Below are 24,808 nucleotides of genomic sequence, written 5' to 3'. Positions count from 1 at the left end.
ACAGCTTCTGTCTTTTTAAGAGCCTCCAAGGTTGGTTCACATGAAATATTTAGGCTTGATTTCAGGATCTTTGGTTTCTGTCTCTGACAGGGTAACAATGGGCTACCCAGAGATGAAGGTCTTGAGATCTTCCCATGATTCCACCACGTTAAGGAAGCTAGGACAGACTATCCTGCAACACACCTCGGCTCACGGGATCCCTAACATTTTCAGGTCCAGGCACTGGTTTCGTCGCCTGGTTTGGTTATCCTTTGTGACATTTGCCCTTTCCTGTGCTTTGTGGCAGTGTACTGAGATGGTCATGACCTACTACACCTACCCATCACATGAGAAGATCATGCTTATTTCAAGCGCCAAACTTAAATTTCCGGCTGTCACCATCTGCAATCTGAACAGTGTTAAGCTTTCATCCATCAAGAAAAGCTTCGCTATGGCTACCTCACTGCAGGTATGAATGTTCACTAAAACATCCTTTTATATCCATATGTGTCTGCTAATAAGAGTGTGTGTGTGTGTGAGAGAGAGAGAGAAATGCTCAGAAACAGTGCATGGAATATATCACAAAAGTATAAAAAAAGCTGTTGGGACAATTGACATGGGGATGGTCACATCAGCCCATTTTCTGCAGGCCTTTACCCAAAGTCCAAGTTCATTTGGGGTTCATAAAGGTTCATAAAGGTCCCTGCAAAGCTTAAGCAAGCAAGAGTGTGCATACTTTTGGATATATGTTTTGATGACATGGAATAAAGAGAACCCTAACCTCTGACCAGTATGCTTGTTCTGGGTAACAATACACTAAGAAATAAAGATTAGAATGACAGTCCCAGTGCAATGGCAGATCGCTGTACATGGCAAGTAGCTGTACATTTCCTATTAAGCCTTTTGTTTTGTTTAAAGCCACTTACAGATGCTAGACAATTGCTCACCAAAATGAACATTCCTGATTGACTGGGAAGGAAATCCAGCATGTGTACAGAGGCCGCCCAATGTCATTTACTGACCACAATGGTGGAAGGACTAATGTAATTTTTCTAAAGCAGAGAACTTAGGACTTATCGGGGTGACCCTCACTATCTTCCCCCTCATTCCCAGTAGAAATGAACAGTGCTGTGTATACTGCACTAATTTTGCTGCACTAATTTCAGCTCTAGTGTTGCTAAAAATGGCCTTGAAAGATGGGTATACATGCAGCAATCAAAATCTTAAAAGAGCTTCTAACCTTTCCCCTGCTCTAAACAGGAAGAAAAAACTGTTTTGCCCAAAGTTTTTATAGAATATGTCCTAAATGCAAAAGTTGGAATGTTTGATATTCTTTTCTTGAAGGGTGTGAATACATTTTTTGTTTTTTTAAGAGGTGTGAAAAAAGTTGCTCTAGAAGCACATCTTCCAGTAAAACGTACAAATTACCAGACATTTAACAGAATTTGGAGGTATTAAACCCACAAATTACACAGTTACATACTGCTCATGATGCTTATTTTATTTGAAGTAACAGTTACATTTTCAGTGCAAGCATTCAAGTGGTCCATCCTCTCCTTTTTGGTTCAATCAGATTGGGGTGCTGAAAATGTGAATAAAAAGTATCATGGTTAATGCTTAACTTTGTTGTTGAAATTGCACTATTATGGCTACAATCACATTCACCTCTGAAAAATAAATTGTCATTACTGCTATGTGTCATATGAAATGTCTCCTGACTCCTGATGGTATACATTAAACTGCCTATATTTTATTCATATAAAGCTCTTTGGGGCAGGGTTCTTTCCTCCTCCTGTGTCATTGTTTGTGTTTGTCTGTCATTTGCACCCCCGATTTATTGAACAGAGCTGCACAATATGATGTCTATATATAACTACAGTTTATTAATATTATTAATAAAAACCCACGAGTACTACGAGTACTTTACTAGTAGAACTAACAGCATTGGTTATTTTTTATTTGCTATAGTCAAGCAAATGCAGCAAACTTGCATTTAGTTTGAGATGCTTCTGAGATTTTTCAAAGGTGCCTTTAAATTTAATATTATTATTATTAATTTAATCAGGATCTTCTAACCTTTAATGAAGGTACTAACCTATTTAGGTCCTATGCATACAGGTTTTTTTTTTTTTGTTTCAAAGCTGCCATTTAGTCAATGTGAATGCAAACGAAATCTGTAGGAGTCTGATGCAATTTTTAGTTAAACTAAAAAGTACATTAAACAACACAATACCAATCTGAATCCACTGAGATGCATCTGAAAGCATACTGCAAGGGGTTGCTTCTGAGTCTGACACCTTTCCACACTCTGGTAAGGTTACCAGAGACTTCAATTATCTACTGTGCTTAAATTGTCAGACATCAAGCTTCTTTTCTGGTAAGTGCACTATAAATGCACTTTCCATACTTTAATTCACAGATTTCCCTTTCAGTGTGAATATTCATTAAAGCAGAACTCCAGCAAAAAAGAGAGAGAAAAGTGAAAAACCCATTAAAACTGAACTAAAGTCTCCCTTTGAACATTGGCAAGTCAGGCAATTGGTTGTCTCTTCTGCAATAATTGTTCATATCTGCCTGATAGCTACCCAGGTGTCAAACTTTGGTGGAATGTGCATTCCCGGCAATCCCAGCTTCCTTTGCGCATGCCAGGAATACATGAACTCCCACCGGCCTGCACAGGCACAACATTCCAGCCCAGCCAACCAAGATGACTGAATATCATCTCCAGAAAGAAAAGAAGACGATGGTGGTGCCCTGCAATGGAATGGGGATAGGCAAGAATTGAAGTTTTTTTTCTGCCTTAAAAAAGCTTTTACTACAACATTCACACTCAGTCCATGGATTTTCCCTATGGTACTTTTTCTGCAGGTACAGATTTTGCAGTTGCTTGTTGAAAGTGGGTAAAGGTGTGGTAAATTACTTTACTATTGAGTTTGGGAAACAACATAGTCCTTTGGTATACCATAAATTGATTGCTACCAACATTTTCTGATTCTGCAGGATTCTGGTTTAGAACTTATCCATCGTAGGAATCGTTCGCATGTCAATTCCACTGCAGAGTTCCAAGATGAGACGGTCCAGTATGCCAGTGCCTTTAATAAGTTTGCTTCTGAGTTTAACCAGCTATCAGATGAGCAGAAGATTGAGATGGGACATCAGTTGGAAGACATGCTGATCTTCTGCAATTTCCATGGTCAAGAATGCAATTCAAGGTAACTAAAACAAAGCAAACCAGCACACAAAGACTACAACCAGGTCCCCCACCACACCATTATCAACATCATTTATAAATTATTTATGTGTAATGTATCTGACGACAAAACTTTGGGAAAGAAAGTAAAAGGTAATGTGGCAAAATCTCCCAATAAAGACACCTGTTTCTGTGACAACTTTGCTCTCCATAGAGAATAGAATACAAGCAGCAAATAAAGTATCCAGAAAAGGTTCTAACTATTCCCCACTTCATAAAAAGCGTAAAAAAAATGCCAATAGATCTGTAGTATTTTGCTTCTCTGCAGAAACAACTGCTCCTACATTCTATTGTGATCTGTCATGTGCTCTTTGAGTAGAATCAGAATTGTGATCCTCTGGTTCAATGGAAATCACATTATAAAAAATGACCCAATATTTAGTCTTATGATTGGCTGCCTTAAAGCATAACTAAAGTGAAAAAAAACAAAATCTCACTCTTAATCCCATAGATCCCTTGATCACGCTGGACCTTCCCTCGATCAGGTCCTGGAATTCTTCTTCCTTCCAGCATGGAGGAAGCGTCACAGCGATCAAGACAAAAAGTGTGTGGGGGGTGTGCTTGACCTCTTTTTTTTTTTTTTTAAAAAAGGGTGTTGCACTAGAAAACTAAAAGAACAAATTTTTTACTTTATATATAAGGGTTGTCTACCCTTTCATGTGAAGTAAAATTTGAGTTTAAATCTGCTTTAGGATCATGGAGCAAACTTTTCTTAAGTTGGAGTATTTCAGAACTACTGTTACACTTTATATATTTTGAGGAGCAGGGTGGAAGCGGCACATAGTTGATAAAAAGTCATTATGGGTAAAAAAAAATATTTAGCTAAACATTTGTTGTGTCCTGCTTCACATATATACATTGATTTATTTCTTAAAGCTGCAGCCTCAACTCTCAACACCCTGTCAACAGACTGTGTATAGGGAATAGGCTCATTTCCTGATACAGACATAAAGTAAATATATAAATAAAATAATGATGTTGGGATATGTTTTAGATGGGAAGCTTGGTGTAATTATGGGAAATACTTGAACAAGTTTTAAAGTGCATTTCTTTTACAAATTCATAAAGTGTATGCTTTTATCTATAGATGAACATGGGGGTAGCCACAATTGCTCATTATATGGACTTCCTGCTTAGTGGTGGTGCAATGTCCCCTGATTATCCTCTTATCTCATTGCCTTCTTCAAGACAATGTCTGGGGACAATAAAACAATTCCTAACACAATACCAATCTTAAAAAATAAGTGGCATAAAAAGACAGACACATCAGATGATTCTCCACTGATATGAGCTGTTGGGCTTGTGTCAGACGAAAATCTGACATGTGTACAGAGGTCGTTCATGGCAGATCCATGAACAAAAGAAGATATTATTTGGCTTTACACATAAAGAGTTTTTACACTTTACAGCTTGTACTGCTTGTCCTTGTTCTTACCGCTCTGTGAGATATACAGTGCTTGCTGGCTAAACACCTACCACTACAGGCCAATCCTTTGTTAATATAGGCTGGAAATGAAGTCCAGATGCCACAAATGCCAGAAACTTTTCTCAGGGAAAAAAGTCATGAAAACTTGGGTTTGAAAACAAACTTCCTATGCATCCCTTGAACATCCAGCACAGCCATATTTAAACAGTATTATTCCAGAGGTCTAGGAGTTCCTTGATTTCCCATCTGATAGCTGCATATTTCTGGGGCCAACACAATAGGCAGAGCAAGCTGCATCACTACAATGATGTTTATAGTTGTCTTTAAAGGTAATATTTTAGCAACCATTGTGGGGGGCAGTTTTTCAACTGGCCACTAATTTAGGAAGATTTTTTTCTTGCTGATCTCCAAAACATTGGTTTTAGCATGGGTTTCCTAGAACCTTAAATTTTTTGGAAGGGTTCCTTTAGACTTGAAAATTATTGCTAGGGTTCCTCAGAGGTTAAGAGGTTGAGAAAGGCTCCTCTAGTATGAGGTTAAGCAAATGACACCCCAGTAACTGTAAGACTTTGGGGGCCAATCAATACTCATTTTTACCCCTAGTGTAATATTAAAGCAAAACAAGCTAAATAAAGGAATTATTTCATAAGCCAAAAAAATGTAATATCCTAAAATTAAATATTCAGATTTTAAAATAACTCCATTGTCTGCTAACAGGATCCTAAATTTAGCAAAACATGTGAATGACAAAATGTGGCTTCTCCTGAGCCCCACCTTACCTCCCAGCACAATATAAAAGCTTTTAGATGCTGTGTATGTCTCTATGTTTTAATATTCCACTTTAATAAGCTTCAAATGACCTTCCTGTGCGTTTACTTCTGGTGCTAGAAGTTACTAGAATTAGCTGTGCACACCCCATTTACAGCATATTTATGGTGTGTTGGTGGCAGTTCACTAGAAATAGAGGGATTAAGTACAAAGAAGGCTTTTTGAGGCAACAACTGTGTTTCTTGTTGTGTAATGCAGGTAATAAAGCTGCCATGTTTGTGACGGAGTATGCTTTCTCTATTAGGCTGGTATGTGAACCTTACCATTTCACAAGCATGGAAGTGTAATAATAGTGATATAATAAAAAAAATAGTAAAAATGTTGGTTCAGTGCTTTGCCATTTTGGGCAGATTTTCCAGCATGTCTACATAGTTTAAACTGTTCTTTTGGGAGGAGTTGTGTCTCTAATTCTGAGACTTGTGTGTACGTTTCATGTTGAGTTACTGATCTATGTAATCTAAAGTTTATGTACAACAAAGGAACCAAGGAGGGTAAAGGGAATGTGAAAAGGCCCCTAAAGTGCCGCCATTTGGTTGCATAAAATCTTATATGATATTATGTAAAATTTCATATTTACCTTGTTTACACAATTATATTTTTGTTTTCCTTCATTCTTTCAATCAGTCTCAAATTTATTAAGAGAAAAAAATGTGTACATTAATGTAACATTTAATACATCTCATTTTGTTTGGTTTTTTTTCCAGCTACTTTTCTAGTTTCATTAACTATAAATTTGGGAACTGTTACACATTCAACTCCCAGAAACCAACAGATTTTAAAGGGAATCCCATCAGCTCCCAGCCATTAAACATAACCAAAGCTGGCTTTATGTATGGTAAGATGTTATACAAATCTTTTAATGTGATTTTAAAGTGAAATGAAACTTAAAAAGGAAAAAACTCAAAGCCGGCGATTAAGATCCTACTCAGTGTTGAGACTAATGTAAACCATTCTACTGGAGGTCGTCTTTAAAGCAGAATTAAAGTTTAGGAATAAAAGTTTGTGAGCAGGAAGGTTCCTAATTGCAGAAAGGACATGTAATGTACCTGCTGCTATAAAACGCATACTTAGCTGCCTGTTCACAATATTAGTGTACAATGCTGGGTATCATAACATACCCCTGGCTAATGGCAATTAATGTTACATCATCCTAGCCTGGCCACTCAAGATGGTCAAAAGCTACGTACACACGTCAGATTTTTATCGCCCGATAATCAGCATTGGCCAATTATCGGGCAAAAATCTGCCGTGTGTACAGTCGGCGTCGTCCATCGTCCGGACGACCGACCTGCCGGATCCACGGACGATGGACGACAGCCGATCGTAATGAAAGAGAAGGGGAGAGCGCGCAGCAGGGTGCCGCTCCGTCGCTCTCCCCCTCCCCTCTCCATAGAGCATGAACGGTGCTGTATGTACAGCACCGTTCATGCATCGTGCACTCCCTTGTCGTTTGAAAGGATCGGGAAAGATCCTTTCCAACGACAAAAATTGCAAGAGTGTACGCAGCTAAAGACCCAAACCTGAGAATGATGGGTGAAGATTTCAAGGACAGAGTGAAGAGTGGTGAGTGTACTTTTAAAACAGCGAACAGGCAGATTAAAATACTTTGTCTATCTCTTTTGCAATCAATAACCTGCCTGCTTGCAATTTTTTCTCTTATTTTCAATCTTTAGTCCTACTTTTCAGCTGAACTCCAGTGGAATGTTCTACTTTAGTTGAAACTTAGCACTGAGTGGGATCTTATATTGAGTCACTATTGTTCCCAAGAAACAGCCTGCCAATTGATTGTCTCCCCATTTACCCTTAGTGCAAAGCTTAATCACATGTGTAGAAGTACCATGTTTTTCTCAAGCACACATGGGACTTGGAGGAAAGCAAAAGCTAAGTTTGTGTTACTTACATGTTTTGCTTTAAAGGGAGCTTGTTATTTTTGCCCTTGTTAAGCAGTACAGGTTTACCTCTGTTCACAAAGTTCAATGTCACCTATGTGTACCTGCATGTAATATCATCTTAACATTTTGTTTCTTACCGTGCCCTGGACAGGATTGCACCTTGAGCTGTTCATTCAACAAATTGAATATGTAAAAGACATGACGCATGCGGCCGGAATTCGCCTTCTCATTCACGATCAATCCCAAATGCCATTCCCTGAGGACGAGGGAGTAAATGTCCCACCAGGAGCTGAAACTGATATTGGCATGATGAAGGTAAATAACCACACGTCAGTGTCTTTTCCAGGAAAATTTGTTTTCAAACTGAACAGCAGAAAAGCAGATTAATACAGAACTCAAATACAAATATGGGAACTATTTTACCTGCTATAGATTTTTAATTCTGTGCAGGCAATATAGAGGTCCAGGCACTACTAAGATGTACCACAATAAGGTGTCCCTCACAGCAGCAACGTTGCTTGGCAGTGACTGACCCTCAGACTGTATATTGAACAATGATAAGCCGTACTGAGCTCACTGTACACTCTCCTCCTTTCACTATTTTGTTTTATTTTATTATTATCTTGTTTTTACATAGTGCTAACGTATTATGCAAAGGTCCCCCAAACAATGTCCCTAACATAGTCATAATCCAGACACTGTCCGTCTCCCTCAGATACTGTGCCAGACCTTTACCCGAGAGAGCACTCCATACAGAGGTATGAGGTGAGGAAAAAAGAAAAAGTAAAGTTTTTATGAAGGCTTTAGAGTTGTAATTTTCCTGTCATTTTCCCTGACATCTGTTCCCCATCGTGGACTTTTACGGACTTTGAAAATGAGTTGAAAAAAAGTGCTGGAACTCTGTTCCAGTGCATTAAATTAAATTAAAGCCCTGGTCATATGTCATTATCACAGTCTAAGGCCAATTTTGATGGGAAGACAATTAGCTAACTGCATGTTTTTGGAATGTGGGAGAAAACCTGCCATGCTCGGAGGAAACACACACAAACACAGGGAGAACATACAAATCCTTGCAGATACTGAGCCAACAAAGGATGTTATCAGGAGAAGTTTAGCTTCTTACTAAAGAGCTAAAAACACAAACACGGGAGATATTTAACCTCCTGGGCGTTTCACTGATGTCTGGATTTCTAGCGGTACACTGTTTTTCATGAAATTTTTTTTTAATGAATTTTTGATGAATTTTTTTTTTAATTGTAGACCTGTAATTTACAGAAATATGTCCAAGCAAGGGTCTAGTAGATATCCTGAAAATAATAAAGTTTGAAGCACACAATCATGTAAAAAAAAATTACCTTTAATAATAAAATTAAATAAAAAACACAAAAATCAGCTTAAACAAGAATGCATAAATAAATAAAAAATACTGAAAATGCAATGATTCAGTATACTGTATAGTACTATATTTTTCTAAAACACCTCCCTAGTGTGGTAAATTTTAAAACAGTCACATACCTATAGACAAAACCACATAAATATATTTTGTATTGGATTGGATACAGGACTTTGTATTGAATCCAATACAAAATATTGAATTTCCCGCTACGACCCCCGTCAACGGGCGTATGCACTGACATCATCAGGAATCGCCGAGGGACGCGTACGCGAACGCTGAGTGTTCTAATTCTTTCTGTACTTCCATGCAAAAAGTGTTACATTTTTTGCATAGAAATTTATTTTAGATTGTAGAATATAATTCTTAGGCATAACTCACCGAAATGTGTCCAAAATTTAATACATTTTTATAAACTTAAAAAAAAAATTATAAAACATTAAAAAAAATCTTAAAAAAAAAAAATAGTGTATAATGTAAGGTAACTAGTTGTACAGTAGCTTATATAATATATATATATTAAAATTAAATATATATTATATAAAGATTTCTTTGTATTGGACTCAATACAGCTTTTTTGTATTGAATCCAATACAAAATGATTTGAATTTCCCGCCCCGCCTCCCACCCGCACCGGCGCATGCACCGACGTTACGGGGAAACCCTGGGGATCGTCACTGCACACACCGGGAGAAGACAGAAGAGAGAAGACATCTCCGGAGAAGCTGCGGGGACAAGGTACTTGTTTTTTTTCAGTTGTAATCCGATTGTCATACAATGTTGTATGACAATCAGATTGCACTGTAACGCTGTTTTTTTTTTTTTTTTAGCTACCCCGAACCTGGTTTGGGGTAAACGCTTTCAGCAAGTTTTCTTACCCCGAACCAGGGTCAAGGTAACCGCCCAAGTGGTTAACTAGTCAAAAGGCTTGTTTGTCCTCCAAGTCCAATGATACACACAGCTCATCTCATGGACAGTCTGCCCCTTTCTCCTATTATACTATTTGTTAGCACAAAAGCACTGCAGGGCAACTGATTTGCTCTTTGTGCAGTTTTTCTTTTGATCAATGAATTCAAATACTTTTAATGATTTCAGAGCTGCATTCAATTGTGTCAGCCGATAATAACTGTGCTTCAACTTTAAAGACAATAACTAGAATATTTGAATATTTTAGCCTGATTGGAACTTATTAAAGGGATGAATATTATTATTAATATTATTATTATTATTAATTTTAAACAGGATTTATATAGCGCCAACATATTACGCAGCGCTGTACATTAAATAGAGATAGCAAATGACAGAATACAGGCAGTGACACAGGAGGAGAGGACCCTGCCACGAAGAGCTTACAATCTAGATGGCGGGGAAGTAACACACAATAGGATGGGAGATATGTGGTGGTGGGAAGTAGTGAGGGTTTCAAAAGACAGAAGAAGACGGGTAGGCACATTTAAAACAATGGGTTTTGAGTGCTCTTTTAAATGAGCAGAAAGTAGGAGCAAGCCGAATAGGGTAAGGAAGACCATTCTAGAGGGTTGGGGTAGTTCTAGAAAAGTCTTGGAGCCGTACATGTGATGAGGTTATGAGTGAGGAAGTCAGTAGTAGGCCGTTGGAGGAGCGAAAAGAGCAGCTAGGGGAGAATTTTTTCACCAGGTCAGATAGGTAAGTGGGACAAGAACTGTGGAGGGATTTAAAGGCAAAGCACAGGAGTTTGAATTTAATTCTAAGGTGAAGAGATCTACAAAGAGATGCAGCGGAAGAGGAGCCGGGGGAAGGATGGATGAGTCTGGCTGCAGCATTCATGGTAGATTGTAGAAGAGAGATTCGGGTTGTTGGAATACCAGAGAGAAGGATGTTACAGTAGTCCAGACGGGAGATGATAAGAGCATGTACAAGGAGTTTGGTGGTCTCGGGACAGGTAGGGGCGGATTTTGGAGATGTTGCGTAGGTGAAAGTGACAGGACCTGGAAATGTTCAAGATATGGAAGGTAAATGAGAAAGCAGAATCAAAGGTGATGCCAAGACAACGTGCCTGAGGGGACGGAGGAATAATAGTGTTGTTAACAGTTATGTTAACGGGAATAAGGCAGGGGGATTTATACCTTTTTCCTATTCCTCATTGGGGGATTTTTCCCTGTGAAATTAGGACAATGGTAATGGTAGGGTTGATTGTCAACAAGACAAAAAATAATGGTAAAAGTTTAACTCTGTTAAAACATGTTCATGTTTATTTTATTATCTTTAATTTTAATGAATAAGGCCCTAATTCTTCCATAAAACTGCCATATACCTTGCAGTCTGATTGTTTAGATCTACCAAAAAGGTGTAGCATGAGAGCCTCTCTGAATTATTAACATGCAATGAATTGTTTATGTAGCAATTCTACATGTTTTAGTTGATTGTAATGTTTTTGGCCATCATGTTACATATAATAAAACATGAAAGCGAGGGAAATAAGGCATTATTTTACCTTTTTACAGACCAGAAGGCAAGACAGAGAATCTTCCTTACAAACATATCAAATGATTCTTTATTATTCCCTAAAGTCAGATTTATCGAATACCTCACAGATCATTTATTAGAAATATGTTTATTAAAAAAAGCCAGAGCTTCAGTCCCCACATCCAGGTAAGACAATGCTGCAGTAAATCCTTCATGTGTTGTTCTACATTGTACTGCTAGATGGAGGCCCAAACAAGTGACACATCTAGGAGTCAGCAAATGACCAGGATTTATTCATTGGTATTGAATATTGCATAAATATCACTTTTGTATCTTCCACTCCAATTGGATGATTTTTTTTTTTTACAATTTTGTTTTGTACAAATCAATCAAAACAACTATTTTTTTTACCAGTTACCAGAACCAGTGACACCATTACTAGATCTTCATGTTTCTCCAAGCAATGTAGGTAGATTGTTGCTGGTGGTTGAGGCTGCAGCACTCCTCCTCAGTACATTGCTCAAGAGCTTTCAGACCTGATGTAAGTAATGGACTGGCTCCTAGAGAGAAATATGCAAATATCAAAACTGCCTTAATGCCCAAGTGCCTATCAGGAGGCGTGTGCATTCCTAGGCAGGCTACATTCGCATGCAGACCTAGGTAATAAACATCTTTGATGCTGAGCCTTTATGATTAAAAAGGGCATCCCAAGGACAGTCAGGCTGGGGAATAAAGAACTAAACAGGTAGAACTAGATTAGACAGGTAGTAGATGGAGATGAGAGAAGAGAATAGACTTCATACACAGTAACAGGGCTGAGGGAGGCCAGTGATGATTTACTGGACGGGGTGGGTATGGTTGGAGTGGCTCGATAAGCAGAGACATCATGTCTGATTTTGTCTATTTTATCTCTAAAGTAGGTTGCTATGTCTTGGGCAGAGAAGGATGTTGTGGGGGGAGCAGGTGTGGGTTTTAGGAGGGAGTCAATTGTTGAGAAGAGGGTGGGTGGATTGGAAACTTAAAAGGAAATGACAGCGGAGAAATAATCTTGCTTGGTGACAGTGAGCTCTGTGTTGAAGCTTTGAAGCTTGGCTTTGTAATCCATGAAGTCAGCGCGGAGGCCAGATTTCCTCCACTTGCTGCTCAGCTGCACAAACAGTCTTTTGGTGTGATTGTTGTGCCAGAGTCGGGGGTTGGCAGGCGGGGGTATGGGAAGGTGGCAGGGGCAACTTTATCCAAAGCCAAGGAAAGAGAGTGGCAGCTTCATCTGGGGAGGTGATTTTGGAGAAAGCAGGGGTTAGGGATGCAAAGCAGTTTGAGAAAAGGTTGTGGTCAAGGTTACGGATGTCTCTCTGCCATTGCTCAGGTCTGGGGTGTGGTAAAGGGCGGCAGGAGTTCAATAGGTTGAAGGTGATAAAGTTGTCAGAAAGGGGAAATGGTGAGTTGTTAAGGAGGGTGAGGTTGCAGAGTTTTGAAAATACCAGGTCTAAAGTGTGTCGGGCTATGTGTGTGGGGCCATTGATGTTCTGTGTGAGTCCATATGAGGAGGTAATGGAGAGCAGTTTAACTGAGGAGGGAAGGTTGGGCTCATCCACTGCAACATTAAAATTACCAAGGTGGGCAAGTCATGGGAAAATGTGTGGGAGCCAGGATGCAAAGTTATCCAAAAATTGTATTACTTAGCCAGGGGGGTGGTAGACAACCGCAACAATGAGGGGTATGGGGCTAAAGAGATGGACAGAGTGGACTTCAAAATAGGTGAAAATGAGAGGGGGTGGGGTAGGAAGGACTCCGTATGTACAGTTAGGTGAGGGAAGGAGACCCACACCACCCCCTACTTTGTTGCCAGGTCTAGGGGTATGTGTAAAGTCCAGGCCTCCATAGGAGAGAGCAGCAGCAGAGGCAGAGTCAGAGGAGGAAAGCCAAGTTTCAGTGAGAGCCAGAAAGTTCAGAGATTTTCGAAAGGAGAAGGTTGTGTATGGAGGTTAATTTATTGCCAACAGATTGGGCATTCCATAGACTGCCAGAGAGAGGGGGTAAGGACAAAAAGTAGGGTGAATGGGGATGAGGTTAGGAGAAGGGACTGTCTTGCTAACAGTATATGGAAGCGGGACGCTGTGTGGGGGGCCAGGGTTGAGTGAGATGTCTTGAGAAAGTATCAGTAGAGAAAAAAGGTGCAGGAGCAGACAGAGAAATCTGGAGAGAGAGACAATGAGTTATCAGACTGGGGAGGACAGGGAGTAGTGCCAATAAAGAGAGAGCAGGGTGAATAATACATTTTACAGATAATTGGGAACCATATACATACAATAAACAATGTTGCAAACTGAAGTCCATGAGAGACAGTCCTGTCATATGGGTTGAAGTGAGGTTTGTAAACTTGCTGAGTTCCAGGAGTGGGATATGATGATTCAGTCAAAGAGATGGTTTGATGAAATGCCAGTTCAGTATGGCAGCAGCAGATGATGTGTTGGAGTCCAGGTGGATAAATCAGTCCAAAAGCAGGAGAAGGGAGTGGCAGAGTAAAATAGTATGTCCAAATCTGTTCAAATTCCTGCTGGTATTCCCTGGATTGATTCCCATTGCACTTATAATTTTGGCACTTAAAGCTACGTACACACTTCCAATTATTATCGTTGGAAAACGAACGACGAACGATCCTGCACGATATCTACGAACGATCGTATAGCACCGATACTGCACATAGAGATAACGACACGATCGTTCGTAGATATTGTACACACAATAGATACGATCGTTTGAGCGATAGAGGAACTATGTGCACGACAGGAAAGTGAACGAACGTTCGTTCATTACGCATGCTCAGATCATGGACGATCAACGAACGACCGTACACACGAACGATGTTTAACGATCGTCGTCCAATCCGATCCGCCGGTCCAGTCGTTCGTTTTCAACGACTTTCCTCGTTTGTCGGCGTCGTTGGTTACTTTTTTTACGAATGATTTTTGCCCAATCGATCGTTCGTTGGAAGTGTGTACACACCTTAAGATTTGGGCACGTGACCTTGCCTGTTGTTTAAATAGAAGTGCTTTGGGCCCTGATTATGGCTGGACTGATCAGATTATAAGGAATTCAGAATATCAGTTGAACCTGGGGAGGGGAGGGGTTGGCAGGGCAATAAAAATGCACTCAGCTGGAACTAAGGGATAGTGAACAGATAAACCTATGAGGAGATTAAGGTTGGTGCAATAAATTCATCTACAATGGGAAACGTACCATATACAATCAGATGAGGGTTGCAGGGGAAAACAATTGCATACACAGGGCTGAGATTTGGCAGAGTGGGAGACGTACCATATACAATCAGATGAGGGTTGCAGGGGAAAACAATTGCATACACAGGGCTGAGATTTGGCAGAGTGGGAGACGTACCATATACAATATCAGATGAGGGTTGCAGGGGAAAACAATTGCATACACAGGGCTGAGATTTGGCAGAATGGGAGACGTACCATATACTATCAGATGAGGGTTGCAGGGGAAAACAATTGCATACACAGAGCTGAGATTTGGCAGAATGGGAGACGTACTTGTAGAAGGAGAAATAAATGGAGATTAGTTGCAGGCAGATGAAGAAAGTGATTTCATTAGTGATGTTAGTAGAAGATGTTGGTGATGAAATTCCCTGGGATAATTCCCATTGCACTGATAATTTTGGCACTTAGAATTTGGGCATGTGACCAGGGTCCCAACATGACCTTGCCTGTTGTTTAAATAAAAGTGCTTTGGGCCCTGATTATGGATGGACATAATTTCTGTAGTAAATGTAAATCTGTAATTTAAATTCACATCAGGTAAAACAAAAAAGTTACTAAATACCATTCACTATGTCAACATTTAGATAATAAAAGCAGAATTTGGTTAGAATTTTGTATCTTTTTTTGCACAGGTTCACATCGACAGATTAAAATCTCCATATGCGAGTCAATGCACAGAAGGAGACAACATCAATAATTTCTATAAAGATGTGTACGACGCTGGGTACACACGGGAGGTGAGCTGGTGATAAATGTCTATTCACTACTTGACTGAAAATTGAGCTAATGCATTCAACATACTCACACTTGTGGTGTATGCCGGGTTATATATATGTACAGGGCAGAGTATAGGGAGTTGCAGCCTATGCTACTGCCCTGGACCTTCCTCAGCCAACTGGGGGCCCCCACAGCACCAAAATTGTATTGGTGGTGGGAGGGGGCCAAGTCAGTTCTGCACTGTTTTCTGCATCTCCCACTGTGTCTGTATATATAATTAAGACCAGGGCTGTAATGAGGCATCACACTTTACCAGGCACAGCTAAATGATGGAACTCATTTATACAAAGTTCCTACTGGTGTCATGTGATTATTTTAGTAATAGAGTATTTTGCTGATGAAGGAGGAATGATTCCTTTTTTTATTTTTACTGTACAACACACCAACAGGAGAAGAAAGCTGGTTTCATATTTATTGTACTGTAGTGAGCCCTCTGACCCCTCAGAACATCCATTGTGACTTTCCTTGTCAGCAGCCCATGTGTTCAAAAGAGCTACAAATAATAAGTAGGCAAGGCAAAAGATACAAAATGAGAAAATAATTGTCACAATGTGTAAATACTGAGGCTATCACTGCTACCCTCAACAGTGGCAGCTTCTCAGATCTATTTCCTGACAGATTCTCTTTTACAGCTGTATTGAACTGCCCATGTTTCTACCCACAGGCCTGTAAAAGGACATGCGCTCAGCTGAACATCATTGAGAACTGTGGCTGCAGTCACTGGGAATTTGCCTGTCCAAAGGATCTGGGAGTCCCTAAGTGTAATCTCAGCAACACCACAGTCCGTGAGTTTCCTTTGTAAAATGGCATTTATATGGTATTATGTGGGTTTTACACAGTAATTTTATAAACCATGTGGTGGTCTGTTTATCACTTTCCTCTGTGTAAAAATTGTTTAACTATCTAATCTTTGACTGGCCCTCCCTGTGAACAAGCTCTAACAAAGCAAACTTGCTGCCTGTGATCAAAAAGCCCTGGGCAGATAAATGAAGATCACCTTTTATTCCATCTCCATTAATTGGTCACCAACTATATTATACTGCCTGTTATCAAAAAAATGAAATGTTAGAAAAGCAAGCTTGCTGCCTGATTTATATTCTAAGCAATACAGCTGGGATATAGCATCTATGGAGAGTTTACACAGACAATGATAATTATTATTATTAATAATAAGAATAATAATAATAATAAACAGGATTTTTATAAAGCCAACATTTTACCCACCACTGTACAATAAAGAGGAAATGGTAATGGCTTTTAGAATATATCTAAAGAGAGTCCAGTGAATTCCCCGTAGTAGTACCTATACTCACTTACTTTATCAGATCCAGAAATGTTCCCTCAATAAGGGAGGTATTCTTTGTGATAAAAGGAAAAATATAAAAATAATTTGTCATTAGAGTTACACATTCATATTGCAATGTAATGCAATGTTTTGCAGTGTGCAAATCTGGATTTTAAAGTACATCTGTATCATTTCACATTTAGGGGAGAGTGAAGGATCCCTTAAAAGTCATTTTCCTTTCCTTTGATCCTGCTCCATTAACCTGGAAATACTGGGTACATACCTGTATGTGGGGTCAATTGACTGTCTAATCTTCCTTCAATAATGCATTGCTTGGTGCCTAAGCAGCCAATTACCATGCCTAGGCACTGGTCACATGAGGGTGGAGAGATAATAAATTTTGTGTAAGCTCCAAATCAGACCAACAAATATCTTTTATTTCAGGGCATACTCGGGTAATTAGGGTGAGGGAATGTAGACAAGGTACAAGTGGGGGGTGGTATTGGGAATTATTGATATTGATGAGAGGATGCCATAAACTTGATCAGAGATCTACATTCCTCAACTATGAACTCCCTTTGCTTTGTTCCAGGTGACTGTGTAAAGCTGTATGAATTTAAATTTGCTCATGATGAGTTGAACTGTCATTGTCCCCTACAGTGCAAGTAAGTATCCTCTGCTCTCTTCTGCCTTGTATGCCTCTTCCGGGCATATTAAGTAAATATGCTGTACAGACTGTTAAACTGCACATGGGTCTTTTTGGAAAATCATCAGCCTTGACACCCAAACCTGAAATGTGATGGCTAAAAAAGCTGTATAGAGTGAAGAGCAGAGCTGGCCTAAGGTTCCATGGCACCTTGTACAACATTGTAGTATGACAATTCCATTTTAAGGGATCACCTGCTCTCAGTCTATCCTAGCATTGTGTCTGCATGAACATTTTAAAGCCTTTAATTTAATTGTAAAGTTGCAGAGCTGATTCCCATACCAAGCAATCCAGTAGTCCTTTGTAGATTCAGGGCACTTATTTACAGTACAGCTATAATGCCCATACCTGTAACAAATCTCCCTTCCCCACTATTTTTGTAAATGTTTTTATTATCCTGTATCAATGCCTTTGTTGGACAGAGGCATTTGCTGCATGGCTTGTCCCTAGCCACCATATGGACAGGTAGACACTCTGGTCGAATAAAAATGTTGTCATTGCTGTTGTTGTACTCACAATATAAACACTGCTGGCCACGGCTGGTCACACCCCCATGTACAGACATGTACTGAAACATATTGAAGACAGCCAGACAAATTTAGCTTTTTATGAAAAATGGGTAATAGGAAAAGAGTCTATAAAGAGTCTATCCTCAATTATTATGTGTTTCATCCCAATTCCCTACCCCAAATATACTAATAGGAAAAATAACAAAGTAGACAGCAGGGGTATTTTGGCAAATAAAAATGTCCTTGTATTGAGTGAATCATATTTAACAACATATAAACCACATTAGGGTCTATAAATTCCATGCCATAAATTAGGTTCATCTCCTATAGGTAATTGTGGGATGTTGGATCAACACACTGGACAGTTATATCCCTGACTGGGTTAGCAGTGTTTCGCCTACTGGCTTCCTCTGGATCTATGAGCTGCAATGATTTTACTGTACATGTAAATAACATACATATTTGTATGTATGGAAAAGATTGTAATTAATTTAACAATTTATGTTTAATTTAAGACAAAGCCACAGCAATCTGAATATATCATATGAGTAAATGTTCATTATTAAGCATATTGGGAACAATGTGATAATAATATCCTCCATTGATGTTGTATGATAGGATACTTGAAACTACTCAATTTTCCAATAATGAAGTAAAGTGGGTACAATTGTTGTATGTAAATTGAGACAACGATCAATTGTTGTATAGTGTTTATAGATGCTAATATAGTAAGTGCATAAATAAATGGATCCTTTGGAAATGCCAAATATGTGTGAACTATATAAATAAACTGTGGTACTTACTTGTAAATAAAAAACTATGGTAATTACTTGTAAATAGTTGTTAGTAGATTCTTAGAGGGATATTCGGATTGGAAAAATTAATAAGGATATGTTTTTTAGACCATAACTAAAAAACGAAAAAGGGATGATCAATTTGTCTATAGAGCATAAAGTAACGTTAACAGTATATCCTGATAATAAAGAGATAATTTTAATTTATCTTGAAGACTAGATAAAGTGATTAGTACTGCACTGATAGTTATATAATATACATAGTAATTAACTTAGTAATTATTCTGCAGTCTCCTTTTAGTTTATAAAGTACAGCCCTAAACAAAGTCTTGTACATAATAAGTGTATAGTAATAAATACTGCTGGAGCATATACTGGAAAGACAGCAACACAGGAAAGGCAGAGGGAGCTTAGGCAGCTAAACGCATGGCTTATGTCCTGGTGTAGAAGGGAAGGGTTTGGGTTCATAGAGTATTAGGCTGACTTTTTATTGGGGGTACAACCTGTATGCTGTGCTTAGGGAAAGATTTAGGGGAATGGTGGAGGGTTATTTAAACTAGGACAGATGGGGGTGAGACAGTCAAAAAAGGTGTCAGAAAGGTTAGTCAGGGGTCAGACACTAGTGGAGGGTGGATTGGGGATAGTTGGGGAGAGGATTATAAATAATTGTAAGGAGCTTACCATGTTACAAACATTGGATTGTGCAGTACTAGTTGTACTGGAAAACAAAATAATTTGGCAAACAATGATGGTAAAAGCAGCAATGGGTTAAATAGCCTGTTAACCAATGCTAGAAGTCTAGCAAACAAGATAGGGGAGTTGGAATCATGGGATATTTCAACTACCCTGACATTGACTGGAGTAATGGCGCTACAGGAACAACAAAAGGGAGGAAATTTGTGAATTTAATACAAGATCATTTTATGGTACAGTTTATAGAAGCCCCAACTAGAAATTATACTCTGATGGACCTAGTTCTTTCTAACAATGCAAAGCTTATAACAAATGGGCATTCCAAAAATCTAAAAATGAAGGATCACCTTCATCATTTGAAACCGATAAAGAATATAACAAATGATGTAAAAAGGAGATAAAAGGTGCAAAACTTCAAAATGAAAGACAGATTGCAAAGGAAAGTAAGGCAAACCCTCCAAAAATGTTCAAATATAATAATAGCAAAAAGATCAGATCTGAGCATGTAGGTCCCCTAAAGGATTTCGCTGGATTGGTAACACAGGATAAAGACAAGGCAGATTTACTAAACACTTTTTTTAGCTCTGTGTACACGAAGGAAAATGTCAGAGCTCAAGTCCAAATTCATAATAGCAATGCCACTGCCTTAAATGAGTCACAATGGCTCAGAATTGATATGATTGAGAAACAGCTGGGAAAAATTAAGGTTGACAAAGCAACAGGACCTGATGGATTACATCCATGTGTCCTCAAAAGAGCTGTGCTTGGTTATGTCAAAGCCATTATTTCTAATTTTTAGAGACTCTTTAGTCACTGGCAAGGTACCGATGGATTGGCGTAAGGCTAATGTGGTTCCTATCTTCAAAAAGGGAGCAAAGTCATTACCAAGTAACTACAGACCTGTTAGTTTAACGTCCATAGTTCAAAAGGTCTTAGAGAGTTTAATAAAGAGCCACATAGAAGAGTTTCTGCTAGAAAATAATATTTTAAGTGATAGTCAGCATGGCATCAAGAAAGACAGAAGTTGTCAAACAAATTTACTCTCTTTTTATGAGGAAGTAAACAGGTAGACAGTGGAATAGCAGATATAGTGTACTTAGGCTTTGCTAAAGCATTTGACACTGTACCCCACAGAAGGTTAATATGCAAGTTAGGGTCGATAGGTTTAGAAAAGTCAATCTGTAAAAGGATAGAGAACTGGCTTAAAGATCCCATCCAGAGAGTTGTAATTAATGATTCATACTCTGAATGGTCTAAGGTTATTAGTAGAGATGAGCGAATTTCTCAAAAATTCGATTCTGCCAGTTCGCCGAATTTTCCGTAAAGATTCGCTTCGATCCGAATTTATTCGAGGCAAATTGTGTTAAAAAACGTCTATTTCCGTCCTGCAGAGAGCCTTGATAGTGGTGTAGAACACTGTGCCTTGCAGTAACATGCATAGGGAGTCTGCTGTGGTAGTGAAATAACACTGTGGGTCAGTATGACATGCAGATGACAGGCGTCACTATTAGACTCACTGCACACTTCACTTATTTGGGCAGTCACGGGGCCAAAACTGACCAAATAACTCAAGTATGAACTCGATGAAAGAAGTGCACTCCTTTTACACCCTCGTCAGCTGATTCCACATAGATGTCTACAGAACCTGTTCTATTAACCGCTTATACAAGTAGAGCCCCCCCGACAGAGTGGAGAGAGTGTCAGCAGTAAGTTTGTGTTGACGTCACTGATTATTTTGCCCTTCCTCTGATCCATCAGAACAATAACCCACAAAAAACGGATCCGGTCTGTGGAGCATCTGCCTTCACCCGGTCAGCATTTGCTCAATAATCCATCAGTATTGCTAATGCCAAAAAAAACAGGAGTGGATCCAAAACAGAGATGACACATGAATGGAATATTTGCATGTCTTTTGTGTTTTGTACCCACTCCTGCTTTTGGCTACCAAATCATAAGTCAATTCTGATGGGACCATACAGGCCTTACAGCTGCTACACAGACAGGATCCGTTGTGCGTCTCTTTTTTCCTTCCTTCTGACAGATCAGAAGAAGGGTCAAATAAATAGTAATGTCATCCAGGCCAAAAAGGCAAAAGAGTGGCCCAGTCATGGAGTGGGGAGGGTGGGAGAACAGCTTGAGAAGTCCACAGAGTTGCACAATGACATAGTGGTGAGGTGGAAGCAGCATGAGGAAACCACAGAGTGGCCCAATGACAGAGTCTCGAGGTGGCGGCAGCATCAGGAGGCCACAGAATGGCACAATGACAGAGTCTGGAGTTGACGACAGCATCAGGAGGCTACAGAGTGGCACAATTACAGAGTCTGGAGGTGGTGGCACCATCGGGAGGATACCACAGAGTGGCAGCAGCATCAGGATTTTAAGAATGAATACAGACCGTGAAAGTGAGCCCTCTTAATCCTTCACATTTTTTGGTTAGGAGCAGGAGGTGTCAGAAAATTTACCACAGGGATAACTGGCCACAGAGTGGCACAAGGACATAGTCTGGAGGTGGCGGCAGCATCAGGAGGCTACAGAGTGGCACAATGACAGATAACTGGCTTGTGGTGGCCAAGCATTCATAGCGACATCGCTTTTTGATCCTTCGATGTTGGCTCTTACGATCATTGTGAAGCAGAATTCACCAAGCGTTGGATTGTTCACCCACTAGTAGGGAACGTGAGCTGGGTTCATTCAGCACATTCAGCTTTTGCGCAGTTGAAGGAATGCACACATACTGTTGTCTCTTGGCAAGGAGCCAAGGACCACAGAGTGGCACAAGGACATAGTGTGGTGGTGGCGGCAGCATCAGGAGGCTACAGAGTGGCACAATGACAGAGTCTGGAAGTGGCGGCAGCATCATTAGGCCACATAGTGGCACAATGACAGAGTCTGGAGGTGGCGGCAGCATCAGTAGGCCACAGAGTGGCACAATGACAGGGACATATTGTGGAGGTGGCGGCAGCATCAGGAGGCCACAGAGTGGCACAATGGCAGGTAACTGGCTTGTGGCGGCCAAGTGTTCGCTTTTTTTGTCGAGCCAACAACGCTTTTTGATCCTTCGATGTTGGCTCTTACGATCATTGTGAAGCAGAATTCACCAAGCGTTGGATTGTTCACCAACTAATAGGGAACGTGAGCTGGGTTCATATTGTGGAGGTGGTGTGAGGAGCAGCATCAGGCGGAGAACACAGAGTGGCACAATGACAGAGTCTGGAGTTGGCCAGCATCAGGAGACCACAGAGCGGCAAGGTGACATAGTGTGGAGATGGCAGCAGCAGCATCAGGAGACCATAAAGTGACCCGGTGACAGACTGGGGTGGTGGGTGGCAATACCAGTACCCGCTGACGAAGGTGGAAAGAAGGAGCACTTGGCATCTGATGTGTGGCATCAGGCGGATGGCAGCATCAGAGTAGTAGCTGAGGAAGGTAGACAAAAGAAACCGATCTCTTTTGTCAAGGTTTGGGTCAGACGGCATGGATCATCTAATCAGATGCATCAGGCATTGGTGGGTGGAAACCCTTGCTGATCCAAGCCTGATTCATCTTGACAAAGGTCAGTCTCTCCACATTTTGGCTGCCCAGTAGTCCAGCAGATCTTCAGTGACGGCTGGCAGGGTGCACTCCAAGTATGCCACCACCTGCTAGTTCAGGTTCTGCTCTATGTCTAGCTGCTGGTCAGTAGTTTCTTCACTATGCGGGTGTAGAAATCTGCTCATCAGCGAGTCTAGACTCAGGCTGCTGCTGATGGAGCTGGTACTTCTCCTGCCACCCCACCCCTCCACAGCAGCCATGGCAGTGGAACGTGAGTGCAGAGGGCGTCCCTATCAGTGGGTGTAAAAAAGGCCCCCATTTTGGACCGGTAGCGAGGGTCTAACAAGGTGGAAAGCCAGAAGTCATCCCTCTGCCGAATGGTGACAATTCAGCTGTCACTGCGCAAGCAAGTGAGCATGCAGTGGGCCATTTCTGCAAGCGACTCGGAGGGACTCCCTGCTTCCATCTCCACCGCATACTGCCACGGTGTGTCTGGGTCCTCTGCCTCGTCCTCTCATCTCCCTCTTGCTCCTCTGGCTGCTCCTGCTTCTCCTCTCCTGTCACCTGAGTAGAAAAAACACCCATTTCGTTATACATTGCCTTTGATCCAATGTCCTCCTCCTCCAGTTCAGCCCCCACAGGGCTCATGTGGCCGTGAGATCTAGGCGGCACGTCTCCAGTACCCTGACCAGCCAGATTTACCAGCATCTGCTCCAGGACATGAAGTAGTGGAATGAGGTTGTTCATCCCGTAGTCCTGGCGACTGACAAATAACGTGGCCTCCTCAAAGGGCCTGAGCAAACGGCAGGTGTCACGCATGAGCTGCCACTGGCTGACATCAAAGTTACACATGGGAGTACTCCTATCCGCTTGGATCATCAAGAATTCGTTGATGGCCTTTCTCTGTTCGTATAGTCGGTCCAACATATGAAGGGTGGAATTCCAACGGGTGGAAACGTCACATATCAGCCTATGTTGGCTCAGACTTCTTGATGCAGCACAGACATAATGTTCTTCCCGTTGTCGGTCACCATGGTTCCAATTTTGAGTTGTCGCGGAGAAAGCCATGATTCAATCTCTTGATGAATCACACGGAGGAGTTCCTCCCCTGTGTGACTCCGTTCCCCCAGGCAAACCAGGTGCAGAACAGCGTGACACCGCCGTGCCCTGCACATGTGTATGCTGGAGGGGCACTGTGAATTGTCTCTGCAGTGGAGGCTGAGGACACGGTGGAGGATGAGGAGGCAGAGGCGGACCTTGTCGCAGGACCAGCGGGGTGAGAACGTGGAGGCGGAAGCAGTGTCATCTGGCCAAGTTGCTGGTGTGGCTGTGCAGGAATCACATTCACCCAGTGGACCGTAAAGGACATATATTGTCCCAGACCGTAGTTACAGCTCCACACATCGGCGCTGCCGTGCACTTTGGCAGCCACCGACAAGCTCAAGGACTGGCTCACCTTCTGTTCTACATATTTGTGCAGGGCTCGTACTGCCTTTTTTGCAAAGAAATGACGGCTTGGGACTCTCCACCTCGGATCGGCACAAGCCATCAGTTCTCTGAAAGGTGCAGATTCCACCACTTGGAAAGGGAGGGACTGCAGCACCAGCAACTTGGACAGGAGCACATTCAGCTTCTGCGCCGTTGGATGAGTGCACGCATTCTGTTATCTCTTGGCAATCGCTTCGGTGATCGATTGCTGACGGAATGACTGACGAGGAGTAGGAGGAGCAGGAGCATCTGGACCAGCAGAAGATGGAAATGACATACAGCTCCCTTCGGCTGAGGTGATGGAGCCTTCACTGCCTGAAAGGCGGTGCGTGCCACTGGGTGATGCAGAGGTTGCTGCGGCAGGCTGGACCACCACATCGGAGCCACGGTTCTCCCATGCCACTTTATGGTGACGCTACATATGTTGACGCAGGGCCGTGGTGCCAACATTGGCACTCTGGCCACGTTTCACCTTCTGCCCACAAATTTTACATATGGCCATGTTAACCTCCTCCGGCGGCTTAACAAAAA

At 41.1% G+C, this 24,808-nt stretch overlaps 1 protein-coding gene across 1 annotated transcript in view; it reads left to right on the top strand.

The window, feature by feature from the left end:
- The window catches only part of LOC140343587 (epithelial sodium channel subunit gamma-like), a 36,366-nt gene continuing 11,558 nt past the window's right edge, over positions 1-24,808 (top strand). Inside the window, exons 1-7 of the mRNA XM_072430300.1 lie at positions 1-448; positions 2,980-3,191; positions 6,188-6,318; positions 7,527-7,690; positions 15,127-15,231; positions 15,936-16,056; positions 17,149-17,221. Coding sequence (XP_072286401.1) covers positions 41-448; positions 2,980-3,191; positions 6,188-6,318; positions 7,527-7,690; positions 15,127-15,231; positions 15,936-16,056; positions 17,149-17,221 — 1,214 coding nt within the window. The 5' untranslated portion in view covers positions 1-40. The remainder of the gene's footprint in view (positions 449-2,979; positions 3,192-6,187; positions 6,319-7,526; positions 7,691-15,126; positions 15,232-15,935; positions 16,057-17,148; positions 17,222-24,808) is intronic.

Source organism: Pyxicephalus adspersus, chromosome Z (assembly GCF_032062135.1).
Source record: "Pyxicephalus adspersus chromosome Z, UCB_Pads_2.0, whole genome shotgun sequence".
In the NCBI taxonomy this organism is placed as follows: Eukaryota; Metazoa; Chordata; class Amphibia; order Anura; family Pyxicephalidae; genus Pyxicephalus; species Pyxicephalus adspersus.
This window is presented reverse-complemented; position numbering and strand designations above follow the sequence as displayed.